The sequence below is a fragment of the Gavialis gangeticus genome, unplaced genomic scaffold, assembly GCF_001723915.1.
Source record: "Gavialis gangeticus isolate Ggan-Ray unplaced genomic scaffold, GavGan_comp1, whole genome shotgun sequence".
Taxonomy (NCBI): domain Eukaryota; kingdom Metazoa; phylum Chordata; order Crocodylia; family Gavialidae; genus Gavialis; species Gavialis gangeticus.
Genome location: NW_017729027.1, coordinates 33,439,273 through 33,459,427, shown reverse-complemented (window position 1 = coordinate 33,459,427; position 20,155 = coordinate 33,439,273). Strand labels below are relative to the sequence as shown.

Below are 20,155 nucleotides of genomic sequence, written 5' to 3'. Positions count from 1 at the left end.
GACCTGAACAGCCAATTAGGTGAATTCATGACTTGACTTTTGTTTTGGATAATTATGTAAGTGTATTTACCCTCCTGTTTACAAATCAATAAAACCTAGATGGTACCCTCTTGCACACTTCCTAGGGATAATCATCTGAAAAACAGGAATTACAACTCTGAAACTGCCAAGCTTGCTTAATACTGTATTGACATGCATTCCTTGTTACTAATTAATTTTATGAAACAATTATTTTTTTTAGAAATGGAAAATTTCCCACAGAAAAATAAACCACTAAAAAATTTTCCGTGGAAAATTTTCTGCCCTACATCCCTGATTGGAAGATAGTGTTTGTTCTTTTTTCTTTTCTTGAAAGTGCAGATTAAACATTTACGTGGCTTGTTTCTGCGTTGAGCAGTTGGTTGGAATAGATGACAGATGACTTCCTGAGCTCCCTTCCAGCTTTATTTTTGTTTATGATTTTGTTGTAGCTGGTGCTAAGGATAACCATCAGTAAAATTTCCTGAATTCTCCATGAAATTCCCTGATGGATAATATAGAAGGATATACAAAATGTTAATATATATGGATATACTTTATTTATTCTTCCTTGTTTCAACCCTGTTTAGGAAGGGCCTTTGAGACCTGTACTAGAATGTATTGACCTTGTCAGTAGTGAAGATGAAGAGCCTAGCAGCAGTGCCAGCATTCATGTGAGTATGTTATAAAGTGTTTTTTGGAATTATCATCTGAAATAGTACTTCTCTAAATGCCCTTGTTTTATGTCTCTTATGTAGATTCTTCACAGTTCTGACTTGCCATTACAGTAAAAATAAAAGATGTGTAAAGTGTTTAGCAGTCACAGCTATCTTTTTATTGTTACTAAAGAAAAGTATTGGGGATAATCTCTTCTTCTCTTCCCCTACCCCCACCCCCAAATAAAACCTAAAACCCTCTTACAGACAGTTAAATAGTACATTACATTACTTTCATAGCTGGTGCTACTGTATGTTCCTTCACTGGATGAAAATGTATTCACAGTAGCACCAGCTGCAATATTTCCCTCCTATTGGTGCTTGGGCCAGGTCCCAAAAGGGATTTTAAATGGAGTTGGGGCACTTGTTCAGAATTGCAATTCATAAAGTACTCATTCAGTGCCTTCTAATGTGCAAGTATGTGAACATTCAGATCAAACAGGAAGGTGCCTTGTAAGTTCCTGTAGACTTGGAGTTTCATTTTAGACTGAAAAAGATCTGGGCAGATCAGAAGAACAGGGTTGCTGATCTCCTGCTTTCCTGAGATCTGGAAACTAGAAATCTTCTTGGTTCCAATCTGGTTGGCGAGCTCAGAGCATACTCCATGCATACCAATAGGATTCTTTCCCATCTCTTAACAAAATGCAGTAATGACTGTTTGAGTTGTGGAATACAGCAGGAGAAGGAGGTGGCCCTGTGGCCCCATCTTTTATATAACAGCATGGCATTCATTCTAAAAGTGGGAGACTTGGTTTCAAAGTCCATCTGAGCCCAAGAAGGCTCAAACCCACCTTTCTTGCTTTCCAGGATCAGTGTCCAAACTAGTTGAGGTATGTGTCCTACTAAAGCTGTCGACAGACAGACAGACTTTGTGGACTAGTGATTATGATGCTGGCTGCAGGGGTGGGGGGAGTACCGAGTTCCATCTCCAGCTGCGAGGCTTGTGTAAAATAGCCTTTTCTTGACCCTGTGGTGGTTTTTTGTTTTGGTTTTTTCACTATATGGCAATTATGAAATTAACTTTTTTTTCTTTTAATTATAGAGAAAAGTAAAACGTAAAGATCACATTGACTATCAGAAAGAAAGGGTTGCTTCAACCCTAGCTCGCCTAGCACGCCATGTGGAAGTAGAGATACAGCAGAAAGAAGAGAAAAACAAAGCTTTCAAGGTACAGCAGATATTTTAAGAGACGTTCTGTGCCTTGTACTTGTTTCCCTCATTAAATAATAAAAAGCTTGAGGCTTAAAAGTGGATAATAAACTTTTCAAATATAACACAGTCTGGTAATGTCCAAAAGTCCTTGTGGGTTCTTCAGCCTAATGAATTCTAGTTTCAGCTTAATTTTTAGAGAGCAGATACCAACTTCATGAAGTCCAGGGGCATCATCTCGTACACTTGTTCATATGCTTAGCAGAGATCTGGGTATCTGTTGTGCCAGTCATCTTGTATGGAATGGACAAAATATTGAATAATAGTTTATTGCCATCTTTAGATCGCTCCAATAGATTTTTTTTGCCTAGGTTTGCATGCTGTAATTGAAGATCTCAAGGGGTATAGATTTGTTGCTTTATCAATATTTCTGATAACTAAACTGGACTAGACTTTTCTTAATTTGAGATGTTTTAAAGTAAAGTCTGTAGTGCAATAACTTGAAAGGCATATAACTTGTTACAGTAGCTTTAAAATATACTTTAAACACATTACAACCCTCCCCTCTTCCCCACCAATAAAACCTTCTGAAAAATCTTTGTCCTAGACTAAACTTTATACTTTCCTGTATAGTGTGTGGAATGTCAATAACAATGAGGGATCCTAGCCTTCTCTAATTTTAAAAAAATCCTCACTTTTTAGATTTAAAGAAGTAACCCCAAATCCACATTTTTTCCATGATTAAAATGAAATGCCAGTAATATGCAGATAGATATATAGTGGTGTTTCATTTTAATCATGGAAAATGTGGATTTGGGGTTACTTCTCTAAATCCGAAAAGTGAGGATTTTTTTATCAGAGAAAACCAGGATCTCATCATAACTTTCTGTGGCGTAAACACCCATACAGTCCAATGGGTTGCCAACTGGTTAGAGAGTCGCACCCAGAGGGTGGTAGTGGATGGGTCCTTCTTGACCTGGAAGGACGTGGGAAGTGGGGTCCCACAGGGCTCGGTCCTTGGGCCCGCCCTGTTCAACATCTTCATCAGTGATTTGGATGAGGGGGTGCAAAGCACCCTGTTCAAGTTTGCTGATGACACTAAGATGTGGGGGGATGTGGGCACAATAGAGGGGAGCAACAGGCTACAGTTGGACCTAGACAGGTTACAAGGATGGGCGGAGGAGAACAGGATGGGGTTTAACACAGACAAGTGTAAGGTGATGCACCTGGGGAGGAACAATCGGCACCATACATACAGGCTGGGGAACTCCCCTCTTGTCAGCACGGAGGTGGAAAAGGATCTGGGAGTCATTATTGACTCCAAGATGAACATGAGTCGGCAATGTGGGGAGGCGGCTAGGAAGGCCAACTGCACCTTGTCGTGCATCCACAGATGCATCTCGAGCAGGTCCAAGGAGGTGATCCTCCCCCTCTATGCGGCACTGGTCAGGCCGCAGCTGGAGTACTGCGTCCAGTTCTGGGCGCCGCACTTTAAGAGGGATGTGGACAGCATGGAGAGGGTCCAGAGGAGGGCCACTCGTATGATCAAGGGACAGCAGGGTAGGTCCTATGAGGAAAGGTTGCGGGACCTGAACCTGTTCAGCCTTCAAAAGAGAAGGCTGAGGGGGGATCTTGTGGCCTGTTATAAACTGGTTAGGGGGGATCAGCAGGCGCTGGGGGAGTCCCTGTTCCCCCGAGCGCCGCAAGGAGTGACCAGGAACAATGGTCACAAGCTGGCAGAGGGAAGGTTTAAGTTGGACATCAGGAGGCGCTACTTCACGGTCAGGGCGGCTAGGGTCTGGAACCAGCTTCCAAGTGAGGTGGTGCAGGCTCCCACCCTGGGGGTTTTTAAGAGGAGGTTGGATGACCACCTTGCTGGGGTTGTTTGACCCCAGGACTCTTTCCTGCCATGGCAGGGGGTGGGACTAGATGATCTGCTCAGGTCCCTTCCGACCCTAGAAACTATGAAACTATAAACCATAGAACTATTGTAATTGAGGATGGGAAAAGGTATAAGTTGCCATGAAATGTTGGACCCTGGTATCCTAGGTTCTAGTCCTTTTTCCAGACAAACTCTTGCAAGTCCCTCCTTCCACTTTTGTTGTCTTGTAGAACAGAGGCAGAAGTGATTTACCTAGCTTTTGTAAGGTAGTATGTGAGCTGTGGATAACAATTGTTATTTTAATGTTGAATATGGTTCTGCTGCTCAGCTGCTCTCATCACTAGTAGATTAATGCCACTCACCTGTGAATTTAGATGTGTTTCAGTGTAGCAGTATCAAGCTCATCCTTTAACTTCTGCTTTGGTAGTAGAACTTGTTGATAGATTAGCTTTTGCCCCTCATTTTGTTTAGTAACTCTTAATTTTTCTTTATTTCTGTGCGGTAGTGACTTTATTTCAGCATCTGGCACTTCCTAGCTCCTGAGGTGAGGAATCACCAGCATATTAAAGCTTTATATTGTTTTTAATATTAAACACAAACTCCTCTTTTTTTACAACAGCCTGTTTTGCATGGATTTATTGTCCTGTCTTAGCAAGCGATGCCCTTTAAGTGCTGTACCAAATCTAGAATATGTTATAGGGAAACTTTTCAGGAGTCTCTGAGGCTGACCTATGCTCTGAAGCCATAAGGTGGTGACTCCTACAATAGCTGGGTTTTGAGTTGGATAAGCATGCAGAGTGCTGAGCTGTGATTCCACCACAAGGAAACTGTCAAGTCCATGAGAATTCCTGTGGAGACTGCACAAGTTACCTTCTTGCCAGAAGGTAGAAAAATCCAGCAAACTACAGATACTTTGTCCCACAAAAACAAATCACATGTTCCCTGGCAGTCACTTGTGTAATTAATAAACTAGAGGGGCAAAATTGGGCTTTAAATCCTTTCTCCTTTGTTTGGGTGTGGGAAAGAGTCTATCAGCAGACTCTTTTGGAAAATAAATTGAAAGCAAAAAACATTCTGGAAATAGTTGATTTTAATGAAAGCTCATTTAGGAGGAAAATGTAGTGGAGCATCTTGATAAAGCTTTGAATTTGAATCTGTTGAATTCCAACTTTTTAAAGTGTTTAGTTTTTCATTTTGAAGCTATTAGTTAAAATTTGCATTTGTGTAAGGCTCCATTTTTCATTTTGTGGAACTTCATTTGTGGGATATATTTTAAGCTTTTTGTTTTCAGTTTTGGAAAAGAAGACAAACTTGTGAAATTTCCTGCAAAGCAGACTTAGGTCTGCCTGTTACTCTTTTGTCACCCTGCCTCAGGCTGCAGTATAATATAAATGAAGTCTTACTTATTTTCAGTCCATTGCCCCTTGCTACACCAGAAGAAGAGCTCAGAATCTGAAAGACAGAAGAGGGACTCTTTTCACCCATGCTGCTTCTGGAGTCTTTTTTTCTCATTGGAGCTCAAGGAGTATTTCAGAAAGTGTAGGATAGAAGTGGGCAATTATTTTGGCTACTGGGCCACTTAATGAGTTGGCCTACTGGGCCACTTAGTGAGCTGTCAAGGCCTGTGTGCAAAATCTTTTAGAAGATACTGTTTTCACTTATAGATTTAAAAAAAACACATACTAAAATTGCTTACTGTAACATTTTAATTTTATTTTAAAAAATATTTTTTGTTTTGACTTATGGATTTTTGAGGTGTGTGTGTGTATAGAGGTGATTTGCATAATAGCTCAAAATAAAGTCTTAGGTTGTTTACAGACCTCAAACTCCCCCTCCTACCTCCCCCCCCCTCCCCCCAGCCCTTTAAGCTTGGCATGCTCCCATGCTGAGCTCAGCACATGCCCAGAAGAGGCATTGCATTAGTTGGACCCGGCTTGCCCAACTTCTGTATAGATCAGCTGCTTCGGCGAGGCTTTTTTGTTACTCTTATCTAATAGCTGATTGAGTCAGCTTTACATAAAAATGCCAAAAAGCCCCACTGAAGTGCCCAGTATGTGCAGACGTTGTGGAGGTAAATCAAACTAGCTGCAGCCAGGCAGCTCCTGCCCCAGCGTGTCGGGCTGCAGCTGCCGGCTGTATTCTACTCACTCGGGTCCCCGTAGAAGGCTGCTCACAGTGCCAGGCAGGCAGAGTGGACGGAAGGCAGCTGGAGCCCCATATGCTGGGGCAGGAGTTGCCTGGCTGCAGCTCCTCCCAGCCCCTTTGTTACTCCTGGGATTCCTTTTGCCAGAGCCCTTCAAGGAATGACAGGGCAACTTGTCCGATGTCGTATTGAGTTAATTTTAATAGTAACTCCTAGACAATATTATAGGTTTTCTCCCCATAATATGACCTGGCAAGTGGCTCCTTACTGGGGATACCAGGCCTCTCGGGTCCTCCACTGGGTGTGTGGGATGTTAGTTTCTTGCTCCCTGCTGTTTGAGCAGGGACCCAGGAGCTGCATCTGTCCTCCCGGGGCAGGCGTGGGCGAAATACAGCCCCCAAGGCCATTCAATCCAGCCCATGAGGCCCCTAAAAAAATTTAGAAAATTAATATTCATCTACCCTTGGTTCCTCTCCAAAATGACAGGAGCCAGGGGCAGTAGGACCCAGGGGAAGCCCTGGTGGGCTCCTGCAATAGCCCCCCTTCCCCCCCCAGCTGGAAGCCCCAGCAGGGGCTTCTGGCCTGGGATCCTGTGGCTACCCTGCACCAGAAACTCAGGTAAGTGGGGTGAGGGGAAAGACAGGGGAGGACCCTGGGGCAAAGCTGGGTGGGGGGGAAGTGGCCCCTTCGCTGCCCTGTGGCCAGTGCTCCCTGCTGCAGCTGCTTGCAGCCTGCGAGGGGCTGCCCTGAGCAGGCACAGGCAGCCCCACGTGGGCTGCAAGCGGCTGCAGTGCAGGGTGCTGGCCACAGGGTGGGTGAGGGCCTGCTTTTCCTGTGCTTAGCACCAGCTTGTAACCCACCCCCGCTGCTAGCCGGGGCCCTGTGCCATCTCCAGGCTTGCCTGTTGGGGATGTGTGCAGCAGCTGCGGCCCCCCACTTGCCATGCTGGGCAGCGTTTGCCACCACTGCCTCTGTGCTGACCAGGGCGCGAGCTCTGAGCATGCAGCAGCAGCAAACACTGCCCAGTGAGGCAAGTGTGGGGGGCCACAGCTGCTGCGCAGTCCTGACAGGTCAGCTGGGAGCTGGCGGGTTACAAGCTGGTGCTGAGCAGGGGAGGGGAAAAATGGCCCCTGGCCCACCCTGTGGCCAGTGCTCCACCCTGCAGCCACTCACAGCCTATGTGGGACTGCCCATGCCTTCTCGGGACAGTCCTGTGCGGGCTGCGAGTGGCTGCAGCAGGGAGCGCTGGCCACGGGGCAGGGGAGGGGCCACTTTTCCCCGTGCTCAGCACCAGTTCCTTCCCTGCATTGAGCTGGGGACCGGGGCTGCATGCTGCCCCCTGCCTGTACCGTGGGGCTGGGGGGTACTGGGAGTGAGTGGAAGCACAGGGCCCACACCAGTGTCCCAGGACCAGTGCCAGCAGGGGTACAGGGTCCTGGCCGGCAGGGGATCTATGGAACCAGGCCAGCTCCCGCTCTCCCTGCTGGTGCAGCCCAGCCTGGCTCCACGGAGCATGCATCCTGCTTTGAGCCCAACCCGTGCTGGCCCTGGGACATTGGTCCCAAGACGGTGACCGGGGCGGGATACCTGTCAAGGGGCGGGAGTACCCATGTGGCCCTCAACAGCTTGCCAAAACTGGGTAAGCGGCCCTCTGCCCAAAATAATTGCCCACCCCTGTCGCAGGGTCACGGCATGCTAACACATGTTCCTTTGTTTGTCTGTCACGTTTGTAAATTTTTCATCCCAAATTGTCCAATCCCCTGACTGTGCTGAGTATTCCTTATATGGTGCACCAATCCCCTGGCACTATGCTAGCCACATTCCTTATAGGGAAACAGAAAATTATTGACTTGGGTAAAGCTAAGTTTTTATGGACATGAACATAAATATCTGAGGTAGGGATGGGCCTGGCCTTGATACCTATAGTAAAAATATGACATTTATCAGCTTTGGGTTCCAATGATCCCATTATATTGGAGTTTCTCCAGTACAGTTGATTAATCTTGGAACCAAACAGTACAAGAGCTCCCCCTCAGAGCATCATCATTTATCAAGATTAATCAGGATGATAGATTAGGCAAGTTATGGCCAGGCTTTGTAATTCTCATTTACCTTCTGACCAGGGTCCTAGAAAATGACCATGCTGATGATGCTTTAAAGGTCATTCTGTAGTTCCAGCTTTCCAGCCAAAGTTGTACTTTCGACAAGTACTGGAAAATTTGGTCATCCTTTTTCTTCTAACTCTTTCCACTCCTTTTGGAAATTTGTTCTTAAGATAGCATTCTAAAGGCGTCTTAAACATATGGCGTGTGTACCAGCTGTATCCTGTTCCTCTCAGTCCATCCAAAATATTAAGGCCTTAAAACCTCAGAATTGCTGCAAACAAGATGTCAAATGGTACAGGATTTTAATATGTTTAGGCATTCAGGAAATTATGGTATACCAGCCACAGCTTCCTCTATACGGTCATCTTGGCATGGGATTTGGGGAAGAAAGGCTGCTGTTCTGCAGAAGAAGGTGCTGCATATGAGGGGAATTTTGTTACTGCCTGTTTCCGTTAAAAGCACATTATATGCTCTTCCCACTTTTGTGACTCGCTATTCCCATTAGTATTGAATGAGGAGAGAAGCTGTGCAGCAGAATGTGAAATTTGTTGTCTGACAACTTTCCTTCTGTTCTCAGTCTCTCTCATTCAGCACACCCTGGTAGTCTGGTAAATGGCTAGAATAACATTTATAATCCATTTGAATTTTCTCATAAGGGTAGAGTTTAATTGAAGTTGTATTCCAGGTTATTGTTCTAATGCAAATAATCAAGTGCTGGAGTATTTCTACAGCTCTGGAAGAATTCTTCTGGTGGTGTAAGATGAAGGGTGGGGTTTAGTCCTGGAACTGTCAGCAACAACATTGGATCACCTCCAAATGCCACAGGTGGGAGCATATAAGTGATGAATGATGAGAGGAGCTGTGAACAGAAAATTATTACTTAAGAAGTTTCTCACTCTAATGAATTACATAGCCTGTCCCCTGACTGGAGCAGGGTTAGTTGCATATTCATTTTAATTTGTTACCTAGTTTAATTTTAAAAAGTTTCCAGAAATAAAATTTTCACTGGTCACTAATGAGAATATCATACAGCTGTAGCTTTCTTCTATATAAAAAAAAACAAACAAACATGTTTTATGTTGAGGTCATTAAAGTGACTGTGTCAGTCCACGCTGCTGTGTCTGCATGAAAAAAATGCCTAGGAAATATTGGGTGCCTGTAGACATGCTGCGAGGCTACATCTTCTGGATTAATTGTCTGCTGGAATGTGGTAATTACCCTGCTCCAGCCAGCCTTCACATTTTGTGTATCAGTGTCTCCGTATGTCAAAATAGCAGCAGGGGTGTTTGAACTAAAGCTCATTAAACAAGCTTTAGTTCAAGCACCCCGCCACTGTTTTGAAGTACAGAGATGCTGATACACAAGACGCAGCACTTTAATTAGAGCGGCTCTTGGAACCGCTCCAATTGAGGTGTCCTGCCTCGCCCCTGGAGCACATGTAGAAGTGCCCATTGTTTCCACACAACCTAGCTATGTACTAGTGCAAGTGCTGTTGCAAAAGTCTCCATAATCTGGGTCATTGTCACAGCAAATAGTGAGACACTTGGGCTAAGGACAGGCAGTAAAAAAACCGAGTGGGGATTGATTCGATCTATATGGATTTCTCTAAGCTGCATAGATTGGATCAGGAGAGATCGGAGCACGTTTCTCCTTTGGTGTGGGGTGGGGAATGCTTGCACTGGCCAAAGCCAGAACCTGGAGGGGCACACCTTTGCCTGCTGAGGGTGGCTGAGCCTAGCTGAGCTGGGGCCGTCACTGATTGGCTATGGGGCACACGCCTCCACCTGCCTGCTGTCACCCTGGATCCTCCCTGCACTGAGCCCTAGGTTTCCAGAGTGGGTCTTGGTCCACCTGGCAGCTCTGCCAGCAGTGGCATAGGGGAAGCCATACCTGGGCTGGGGGGGGAACTGAGGCTTCAGGGCTGTTAGACAACAGCTCCTCTGCCCAGAATTGGCTCTTGGTTGGAGCAGGCAGAGCTGGCATGAGGAGTCAACATAGACACTTCCATCAGTGTCTGCATAGCCCCAGCTGGGCCAGCAGGCAGCCTGGAGCTGGCAGGGGGCATGCAGGGGCAAGACAGAGATGCTTCCCTCAGAGTCCACACAGCCTTGGCTCAGCCAGTAGGCAGCCCCGGAGCTGGTGTGGGAAACCAACAGTGACCATTAGGGAAGCCTCTATGTTGCTCCCTCCCCACCCCAGCTCCCAGCTGTATGTTGGCCAAGCCAGGGTTGTGTGGATCCTGAGGGAGGGGTTTGTGTTGGCTCCCCATGCCCCCATCCCGCCGCCTGCTCCGGGCTCTGTGCTGCCTGGAGCTGGGAGCCATAGCTGGGCAGAGAAGCTGTGTAGGCGACTCTGTGTAGCCTGGGGGCAGGGCCAGCTAGGTGCTGGCCTGGAGCAGCAGAGCACGAGCTGTGTTCCAGCAGACCGCCCTGTGAGTGGGGGTTTGTGGAGGACCGTAAAGCATTCTGGAATGCTGGGGGACTGCAAAGTAACTTGGGAGGGGATCTGGGACAGAAGTTCGATAGACCAGTTTAACCTAAATCAGTTAAGTCTCATACTACATCCATCCAGATTTATTTTAAACCAGGTTCAACCATTTTGAAACAGTTTATATGTGCAGAACTTCTGTTCTGTTTCAGGTTTAAACCAGTTTCTGATCACTTATACCAGTTTATGTGTAATGTCTGTCCCTAGCCTTGCTGGATCTTGAAGGAATTTCAGAACTTGGGTCAGACTTCTGGTAATTCCATCCCATTGTGTCCAGCAAATCATATGGCTCTTGTTAATCTATTTAATTTTCAAAAAGCTGTCAGCAAATATGGAATTTGGTGAATGCTTGAACCTTTTTTTGGAGCTGCAAATATGTATTTTTACAAAGCTACTGGAGTGTGGGTTCGGAGCTCTAGAGCTGGGGAAAAAGGAGATTCAAGGACATCTTGAAATGCAATCTGAAGAAATGCAATATTAACATCAGTACCTGGGAGACTCAAGCACTGAATAATCCCCAGTGGTGCTGTGATGTACAACAAGGCACTGATGGTTTTGAGCAAACTCCCTTCACTCAGGAGGTAGATAGGCAAGAGAGACAAAGGGAAAGAACTGTGATCTGACATTCACAAGGTTCTATTTTTTGTGTCCTCAGTCAAACGTGGATCTTGAATCAGTCTTCTCAGTCATCTACAGTCTTGCCAGTGACTTCCCTATTTACTGGAAGACTGTTAACCTCTTATCAAGAGACTTCCAATGACAAAAAAATAAGAGGCCTGTCTTGTACACACGTATGCAACCAGCTTCCCTTTCATTCATTTGAACCCCACGTTAATTGGCAGCGGGAAGAGCAGAAGGGGTGGCAGGCTCTTCTAAGTTTTCTCTCATTTTGGGTAGTGGTTCTCAACTTTTTTAGACTCTGACACCACTCAGAAAATGCCAGCTCTTGACTTTTACTTGACTACAGAAAAATAATAATTGTTTTATTGCAAAGAACTCAGGAAAAAACACAGCTAGTCAGAACATTTTTGCACTGTGGACTCATACTTGAAATCTCTGGGATTATTTGTGAATCTTGTTTGCACACCTAATAGTGCTAATAAGCAGCAACCCATGGCACTCTTAAAGATCTCATGGTACCCTGTTTGAGAATCACTGGTCCTGGGTATAGAATGCTGTGACCTCTCCTTTGCGGGTAGAGAGGACCATTTCCTTCTTACTGTTTCTCTTCTTTGAGGAATAAGTCGTTCAGATGTATGTACCCACAGTCTTTACTGTAGGACATCAAACTTTGTCTACCTAAAGCAACTAAACCATACTATTAACATTTGTAAATGTGGCCAACCCAATAACAGAAACTTGGGGGGGGGGGTCTTTTTATTGAAAACTGAAATACCTATTCCTGGATATACAGCTGCTTTCTAAGATGTTAAGTACATTAATTAAAGTTGTACCACAATGCTGGAGTTATGTTTTTATTTCCTTTTTGTGGTGTTAGAGCCTGAGATTATATGTAGCTCTTTTTCAGTAATAGGAGTTGTATCTTTGCAAACTGATCTAACATGGAGGATGTCAACCAAATGGCAGCGAGGATATGGCTCAAGGCATAGGAGATGGACAGGAATTGGTGTTACCAGTGATATGTATGGAATGGGGGTTAATACTAGTTATAGAGGAGGTACTAGGAAATTGGTTTTGCCTTACTTATGCAACAAATTATCTTGTTTATAGTACCAGTATTTCTCTGAGTATTCCTTAAAACTAATCATCTTCACAGCTGAAAGTTATGTTCTGCAGTGCCTGTAACTTGGTATGTGGTGCAGGCACATATACTGTTTCCATGCTTGTGTATATTACTTTTGTAGGATCTGTGTAATCTCAGGTGCCTTATCAATGCTAGATTTATTGACTCCTGTAGTGCTGTTGTTGCTTAGGATACAAACTGAGCTGGGGCTTCAGGTATCCTGGCAAGCTTTCTCTCATTAGTCTTGCACAGCAGAGAGGAGCCAAAGTGAAGTAGCTATAGTCTCTAATATATTTTTCCCCACTCTTTATTCATTCTCATGCACAACCAGGAACAAGCAGTGTAAAATTGGTCGTGTGGTTTTTGCTCTTATTTTTTGTGTATGTGTATGGGGTCAATGCCGCAACCTGTTGGGGAAGGCAAGTGGTGCATCTGGGAGCTGGAGAGCTGTGGATACTTCTGTTCTTCCCTATACCTAAATACACACTAATATAAAGATATGACAGTGCACAGTCAAAACCTAGAATGAACCAGTACACTTTTAGGCACTTTTAGGCTGCTTAAGGCATTTAATTTTTCCATAGGAAATAATAAAATAATGAGGGGTTGCATACCTCAGACATACCTTAGTCATAGCTTTTTTTTTCCCCCTTTTCTCAGCGGAATCGCCTTTAGGAGTGTGTCTAGTGTCTCACCTATGCATCTTCAGATGCCGCTACCGCAGTGGCAGCACAGCTCTGCTTGATTCTGCCTGCAAATCTTGTGAGGCATTTCCGTATATACACGAATCTTGCAAGTGTTCGCATATATACACAAATGACGCGCATCTTGAGGGGCATTTTCCATTTCCCTAATAAAAAAAAATTGTGTAAACATGAGACGCACATAAGTCGGAATCATGTAAATCAGGGGTCTACTGTACAGAAACACGAGTAGCAGACAACAAGTGAGGAGCATAGATCCACACAGGAGGCTTTAGATTGGTGTGTGCCACTCCCATAATGCATTGCACAGAGCAGCTGACTGGGCTTCCACCACATTGATCACATACGAATGAATTTACCTTGCATATAATGAATTTTTCGTATAAAAAGGGTCATGGCATAAGAACAAATTTGCATATAAAGAACCCTCAAAGTGAGGGAAACCTGTGACTTGTGTTCCCAAAGGTAGCGTTACTGCTTTTTATGGGGGTGTTTTCAATTTCTGATGTGGCTCCTTGATTTTGTTCCTGGAAATATTGCTGGGTCTTCACTTGCTATGATAGCTGCTGGTGAAACTTAGCATTCTGGGAGCTGTTGGAGAGACGAGCCTTTCCACTGGAGAGTGGAAAAAAATACAAGGCCTTTCTATGGGATGTTACAGAAAACCAAAGATATGAAAGATGGCAGTGACTTTAGGATCTCTATTCTTGTGCCAAATAAAAGCATTTAGGTGTCAGCAGGTGTTCTTCACATAAATAGAGATATCTAGTACAGATGATTCAGAGTCCACATGGTGCAGTAACATGATTCAAAACTGAGTAAACTATTTTGATTTAAGTGGCAAGATAAACTGAGTTACCGTATATATATTTAACTCATCAAGGGGAGCAGCGTACCTTCACTAGCTATTAGTTCCGTTTTTATTAACAGATTTAATTTTCTGCCTGAAATACTTTAACGCCTTTTGTGTGCTTTGTTATTGGTACTGAGACGTGTAATATATTAAAAAAAATGTAGCTAATATACATAAAATCATATCTTGACTTCTGACTTTGAATATCTCCAAAGTGAAATTTGATAACCAACATGAGCATCATTCAACACAAGTTCAGGCAGATTAATGTCAGTGATGGGGGAGAGATTTGGGCTCTGCAGTACCCTTGTCATAATGAATTCTCAGCTAATGTGGAGAAGTGATGGAATTTAAGATTTTTAGACTTTGATTGTTTTCCTCTATCTAATTTATTAACGAATAAACATTGTTAAATTGTAAAGAGGCTACCTCATTTGGTCACAGTACAATATAGATGGATGTACTTTTCTTGATCGATATAAATATGAGGTTTCTGATATATTAATTTGTTTACTTGAGTTAATTGAATATTCCAAATTACCTTAATTTAATTTGTCTTCCCTTCAGGAAAAAATGGATTCCCAACATGCTCATGGATTGCAGGAGCTGGAATTTATTCGGGGACATAGTGACACAGAAGCAGCAAAATTGTGTGTGGACCAGTGGTTAAAAATGCCAGGTAACTAATTAAAAGGGAGGAAATTTTAAATATGAAATAGTGAACAATGGCTGTTGAAGAGTGACTACTCAGACCCATTGCTGAAGTGATTTAAACTTAGAAATTAATGTTGTCTCTATCACTTCATTCAGTCAACATTTGGAATAAATTATTCAGTATTTGCGTTAAATGTCAGTAGTAAACAAATACATGTCACTTAAAGTACTAATGCAGCTCAGTATAAAATTGTACTCTGAGTGGTAGCTTTTCTAATGTACTCCACCTAATACATATTGGCTAAGTGCATAATTTGCTTGCTTTGCAGGTCCCAATTTTTGCCTGTTGCTTACTGTGGCAAAGTGGGGTTTTTCCCTTCGTGCACAACCCTTTGTGGCCTCAGCAGGAGCTAGCACGCGTGCAGCTTTCACCCTGTTGCACCTTAACACAGTGTCACCCATGTCACAAGTTTTGCTTGTCCACACCTTTAGGTGCATTTTCCCCAAGCCCCTGCACCTGTCTCCTTGAAACTTGGCAGGCTTTGTGGCCTCAGCAGAGGCTAGCACCTGCAGTTTTGACCCCACTGTGGCTTAACACATACATGTGACGTGAGTTTTGCTTTAAAGATTTTGGGGTGCAGTTTCTCTGAGCCCCCTGCACCTATTTTCTTGAAACTTAAGCACGCTTCATGCCCCCAGAAGGGGCTACCATTCCTGCAAGTTTCATCCAAATCTGGCCATAAATGACAAAGTTATAGCTTGTTTTGACCTTCCCCATTATATTCTATGGACGAAACATCAAAACAGGGTCAAAATGGCAAAACGTTGCAACAGAACGGAACAGCCGCTTCAACTCGGAACAAAAGTCGAAACAGAACGCTGTTCCGTCAAAATGCTGGTCAAAACGAATGCTTCTGTTTCGCACAGCCCTAATAGTTATGCTGTTAATTAGGCAGGAGGCTGCCTATTCTTGTCCCGATGCCAGGGGGCGCAATCTGCAGCTCCATTCCTCCCCTACACCGCAGCCCAAGCCTCACAGACGGCATCCAGATGACAGTGCTTCTGGCTTCCAAGCTTAGCCCTTGTTGTCAGGCCTCAGACTCGCACACATTCATACCACTCTCCTCACTAGGGCCTCTCTCACTCCACCTGCTCTCACAGCGTCTTTTTCACGCCTTGACAATTTGTACTGCCTTACTCCCTCTTGGAGCGGGCCCCTTAGGTCATAGGCTTTAGGTAGCTCATACCTTGGGTGGCAGATGTACTGTCTTTTGGTCATCTCCCATGACCCTCACCAGGGTAGCGGCCAGCCAATTACCTGACCGGGTCTAAGCTTGCCCTGGCCCCTTCTGGGACAACTCTATACCCTCACCCACACGCAAACTGAACTCCCAGCCCTCTGGGTTCCCCCTCCCCGCACACTGGGGCTCCGCTTTTCCACCCCCTTACTGAGGCTCTTCATCGCTGCCCTCACTGGGACTGCCCTCTCACTGGGCCTCCTCATCTCCTTGGGTCTTGCACCCCTACATGGGTTCAAGTGGCTGCACTCTCCTTGGTGTCTTGCACCTGGCATCTCCTGGGGGTTCCTGCACCACTGAGAGCCCCACCAGGCCACCCACTCCCAGCAGGGTGCAGTTTTAGGTCATGCCCAGGACCAGAAGCCTCCAATCATCCCCTACAGCTGCTGCCCTTACCTCCTGGGTGGTGCATTCAGCCAGGCAATGTTACTGCCTGGACTGTCAACAGGGAACTGCTCTGATTATATAGGTGGTCAGAGATCTAAAATGGCTGCCACACTCAAGAACCTGCTGTCTGTTTGGCTCAGCTCTTGAAATGGCAGGCACCAACAGTGCCCTGCCACACTTACATTATAACAAACTGTATAATTGCATATCATTTAAGCATGTAAACAGCTTACATGTATAGGAACCCTTTGGCCACACTGTTTTACTTTCAAATGGAGGATGGTTACGTTACAATTATATAAATTGTGAACCTTCAATTTCAAGGCTGCTGTTTGAGGTATACGGTGCTCTAAGAAACAGGTAAGAATCTTAATGAGGTGGGAAAAACTAACCATGTACTTTATTAACAACTTTGAAGTCTGCAGTCTAGTAAAAACATAGGGTTTTTTGTTTGGGGTTTGTTTTTCCTCCTGTCCTGGAGCAAAGTACTTAGAATACTGCTACACAATACATGTTTTATTAGACATGCCATTAGCTCTGCATGCACTAGCTACTGACTAGAGGCAGTACTGCATGTCTACCAATAAGCTCCATTTTTCAAGTTGGTGAAGCTTTGCAAGCAAGTTAGTAATATATTTATATCACTTGTCCAGAAGCTAGTATGGTGTGTCTTAGCGCAATGCTTCCCTGTGTGCTAGAGGTATACAATCAACTGTTGCTTTAAAATTCTTCTTTACATGTTTTTCTTACTATTTAACATTAGTGTTCCATATGCTGGGTATAGGAAATACTTGGGTAACGTTAGCTACTTGCAAAGACAAAACCATCAGGTAGAAATCTAATTTGCACAGCTTATTGATTGAGGGAAAAAATCCTTTTTCTTTATATAAGCCTAATAAATAAGGAATCAAAGTGGATTTTAAATATCTGTATCCATTTGTATAGTGTGTGTATATATATTGAGTAGGTGTTGGAATCAGCACACACATCATTTTATCATAAACAGTTGAAAATTATGAAATTGCAGTCTTTTTCCTAGGGTAAAATAAAACCTTTCTGGTTCATCAAAGCCCTATTTTTGTGTAATATAACAGCTTTGTTTTGCCTTGTCAGTATAATCTGATGATAAGTGTTCAGTTGCTTCATTTTAAAGAAAAGAAAAGTTTCTGATATTATCAGGGCTGTGTACCTGAAAGTTTTTGTCTTACAATACAGGTCTCAAGCCAGGTATGGTTAATTGTGGAAGAGGTGGATTCAAGAAGGCAGGTGGATTCCAGAGGGCAGGCCAGACACCAGTGAAGAGCAGTCCTATTTTATGTCCTGTAATGCATTGCAACAGAAAATTTGATAATGGGCATCTTCTGTTAGGCCACCTGAAAAGGTAAGAGTATATCACAGGTCAAAAGAGAACATCACTGAACATCTGTGACTGTGGGGCATTGTCTCAGATCTGTATCATACTGCCCTGTAATTTCAGTATTGCTTTTGGAAAGATGTTGCCAGTGTGCAGTGAATTTTTTTACAGGGAGAACATTAGGAACTTTTCAGTGTTTCTGTTGTTGCCTTAAAACTTGCATTTTTAAAACCTGATGCTTTCTCCCCTAGTTAATCCTATTGTTTTCTTTCCCTTGCTTAGTAAGCATTAAAATGAGCAAATTTCAGTCATCATTACACTTATGACACACAAACTGGGATTTGAATGACATTAGCCAATACTCAGTGAAACTGCCTAACAATCTTGTTTTTGTTTGCTTGAACAGACAATTGATTAGCTATTTTTTTTGTTTTGTTTTTGTTTTTTGCCCCGATGCTTCAGATTACTTTACTTTCTTCCAAGGAAACCTATTCTTTTGCTTAGTGGAATCATTTTTGTTGTTTTCCTTTTTTTTATAGATTTGATCATTCTCCTTGTGACCCAACAATTACACTCCATGGAGCTCCAGCTAGTGCCGTTGCCTGTGTGATATGTTTTAAAAGATTTGTTACCTCACAGCAGTACTGTGAACATCTTGTATCTAAGGTAAGAATATCTGATAGGTATTCATGTGACTGAATATTGCTATGTCAAAGCAGCTGGAGTCACTGGCAGCCAAGGGTCAAGAGTTAAAAGCCTAAAGGGGCACAAGTCTGAAGAAGCTTAAAAAGATCTTCTTCTGTAGCCCAGTGGATAGGACTATCTTGTAGGTTCTTGTCCCTACTTCCCATCACTGTTGAAATGTGTAGACAGTCACTAGTTTTAAAAACAGACATAAACCTGGAAGCAGAGACTAGAACTTGCTAGAAAGCAGAGGCAGACTGGGTAAGGAGCAGGAAGCAGAGCAGTTGATGAGGCAGGGGAAGGGGATTGGAGCGGCACTAATTCAGAGGGTGCAAGGCTAATTTTGGGGCATGTCTGTCAAAAAGATTGGCCCCCACTTTCCTAGGCAAAGCTCTAGCCACTAAGATATTGGGCAGCCAGTGGGAAGAGGCACCACCCCTGCCGGTAACTCTGAGCTGAATTAAATGGTCAGTGGAAGTTGAATGTGTTTTTTTTTGATCTGCTCAAGAGTAGCCCTTTCTGGGGACTTGAACGGAGTTTGGCCACTTCCCAGGACCAATTAGAATCTCTCTGGAATATGTTGGGCTTAACTGCATAAGTGTCTCACTCTGAGTCCCTTCTGCACAGATGCATATGCCCAAGTCTGACTGCCTAGGGACACTGGCAGGCCAAAATGGAGATGTAGGCTAGATTTAGGTACGTAATGAGTTTTTAGGGCAGGAAATTTGAATTGCTAAAACTTGATTTTTTTCCACCTACATCTTACTTAAGCACCTGCCGAGTTGGTTTGAGCCTAGCCACTTGCCGGTAAGGCTATAGAATTCTTAACTATCAGGACCAAGTTTTTGTCTTTTTGTACCTGTTATTAATTTCATGGTGATAGGTACATCTAAATGAGTTTGACCATTTTACTTGGCTCCCAGTGATTTCATTAGGGACTTGTGTTTTAGGGTAAAATGTGGCCTTTAAAAGAAGGAAAAAATCTGATTTTAAATGTAACGTTCTTCAAACGGTTATCTTTGACATAACTACAGCCCTTTTTTGGAGGTCCCCTGTTTAGGTCTTTGTCTAGTCTAGCATTTCGCAACCGGTGTGCCGTACACACTGGTGTGCTGTCAGGCACGTCCAGGTGTGCTTTAGCATTTTGGGCTGGAGCCACACCCCCTGCCTGCTGCTGCTACGGACACAGACAAATGGGGAGTGTGGCTCCAGCCAGGCAGGGGGTGTGACTTCAGCCCAAAATGCTACCCAGCTGTCCACTCACTATCCACTCCTGCTGTCCTGCTCTGTGTCTGGTGTGCCGTGATGCTTTTTTATTTAGGTAAGTGTGCTGCGGGGCAAAAAAAGGTTGGGAAACGCTTGTCTAGTTGATACCTCTATCCGGTGAAAACCCATGCATCTTCCGTACTAAGTCTGAGTTCAGATTACCTTCGGTTATGTTTATTTGGAGACTGTGTTAACTCTGTCTTAGATTTTTGTCATGGCTGACAACTTGTGGCATGTGATCATGCATAGAAAGTTAATTCATTTCTGAGCAAGAGGGTCAACAGCATTTTGCAGGTTTTCCCTTGTCACTTGACTTGGTTTAGTTTCAGATTTGCCAGCATCGTAATTTAAGATTGTACATGTACATAATCTTAAGGAAAGCAGTACTTAAGCAGAACTGATAGAGAGGCATACAGATAGGGTTTCTTAATCTATTTCATCGTTTGGTCCAGTTTTCAGTTGCTTATAAATTCCCATTCTTGGGGCTGAAATTTCTCTATAGTAGATGCTGGCTTCCGGCTAAATGTGTGGGGTTTTTTTATTTTTTTTAATATTTCTATTAAAGTTAAAAAAAAATATTTCTTAACAGAGTATGGGGAGGGATGTATATTCTCTTGCACCTCCCTCTATCATTTTTTTTTTTTTTTTTTTTTTTAAAGGTCATTTTTTTTGTAGGGGTTCTAGCACCTGCAACCTTTTTTTTTCTTTTTC

General features: G+C 43.8%; 1 protein-coding gene across 1 annotated transcript in view; it reads left to right on the top strand.

Moving 5' to 3' along the window:
• LOC109299982 (E3 SUMO-protein ligase ZNF451-like) overlaps positions 1-20,155 on the top strand; it is a 56,299-nt gene that overhangs the window by 13,709 nt on the left and 22,435 nt on the right. The window contains exons 2-6 of the mRNA XM_019520519.1: positions 609-692; positions 1,777-1,902; positions 14,369-14,480; positions 17,356-17,521; positions 18,034-18,160. Of these exons, the coding sequence (XP_019376064.1) occupies positions 609-692; positions 1,777-1,902; positions 14,369-14,480; positions 17,356-17,521; positions 18,034-18,160 (615 nt within the window). The remainder of the gene's footprint in view (positions 1-608; positions 693-1,776; positions 1,903-14,368; positions 14,481-17,355; positions 17,522-18,033; positions 18,161-20,155) is intronic.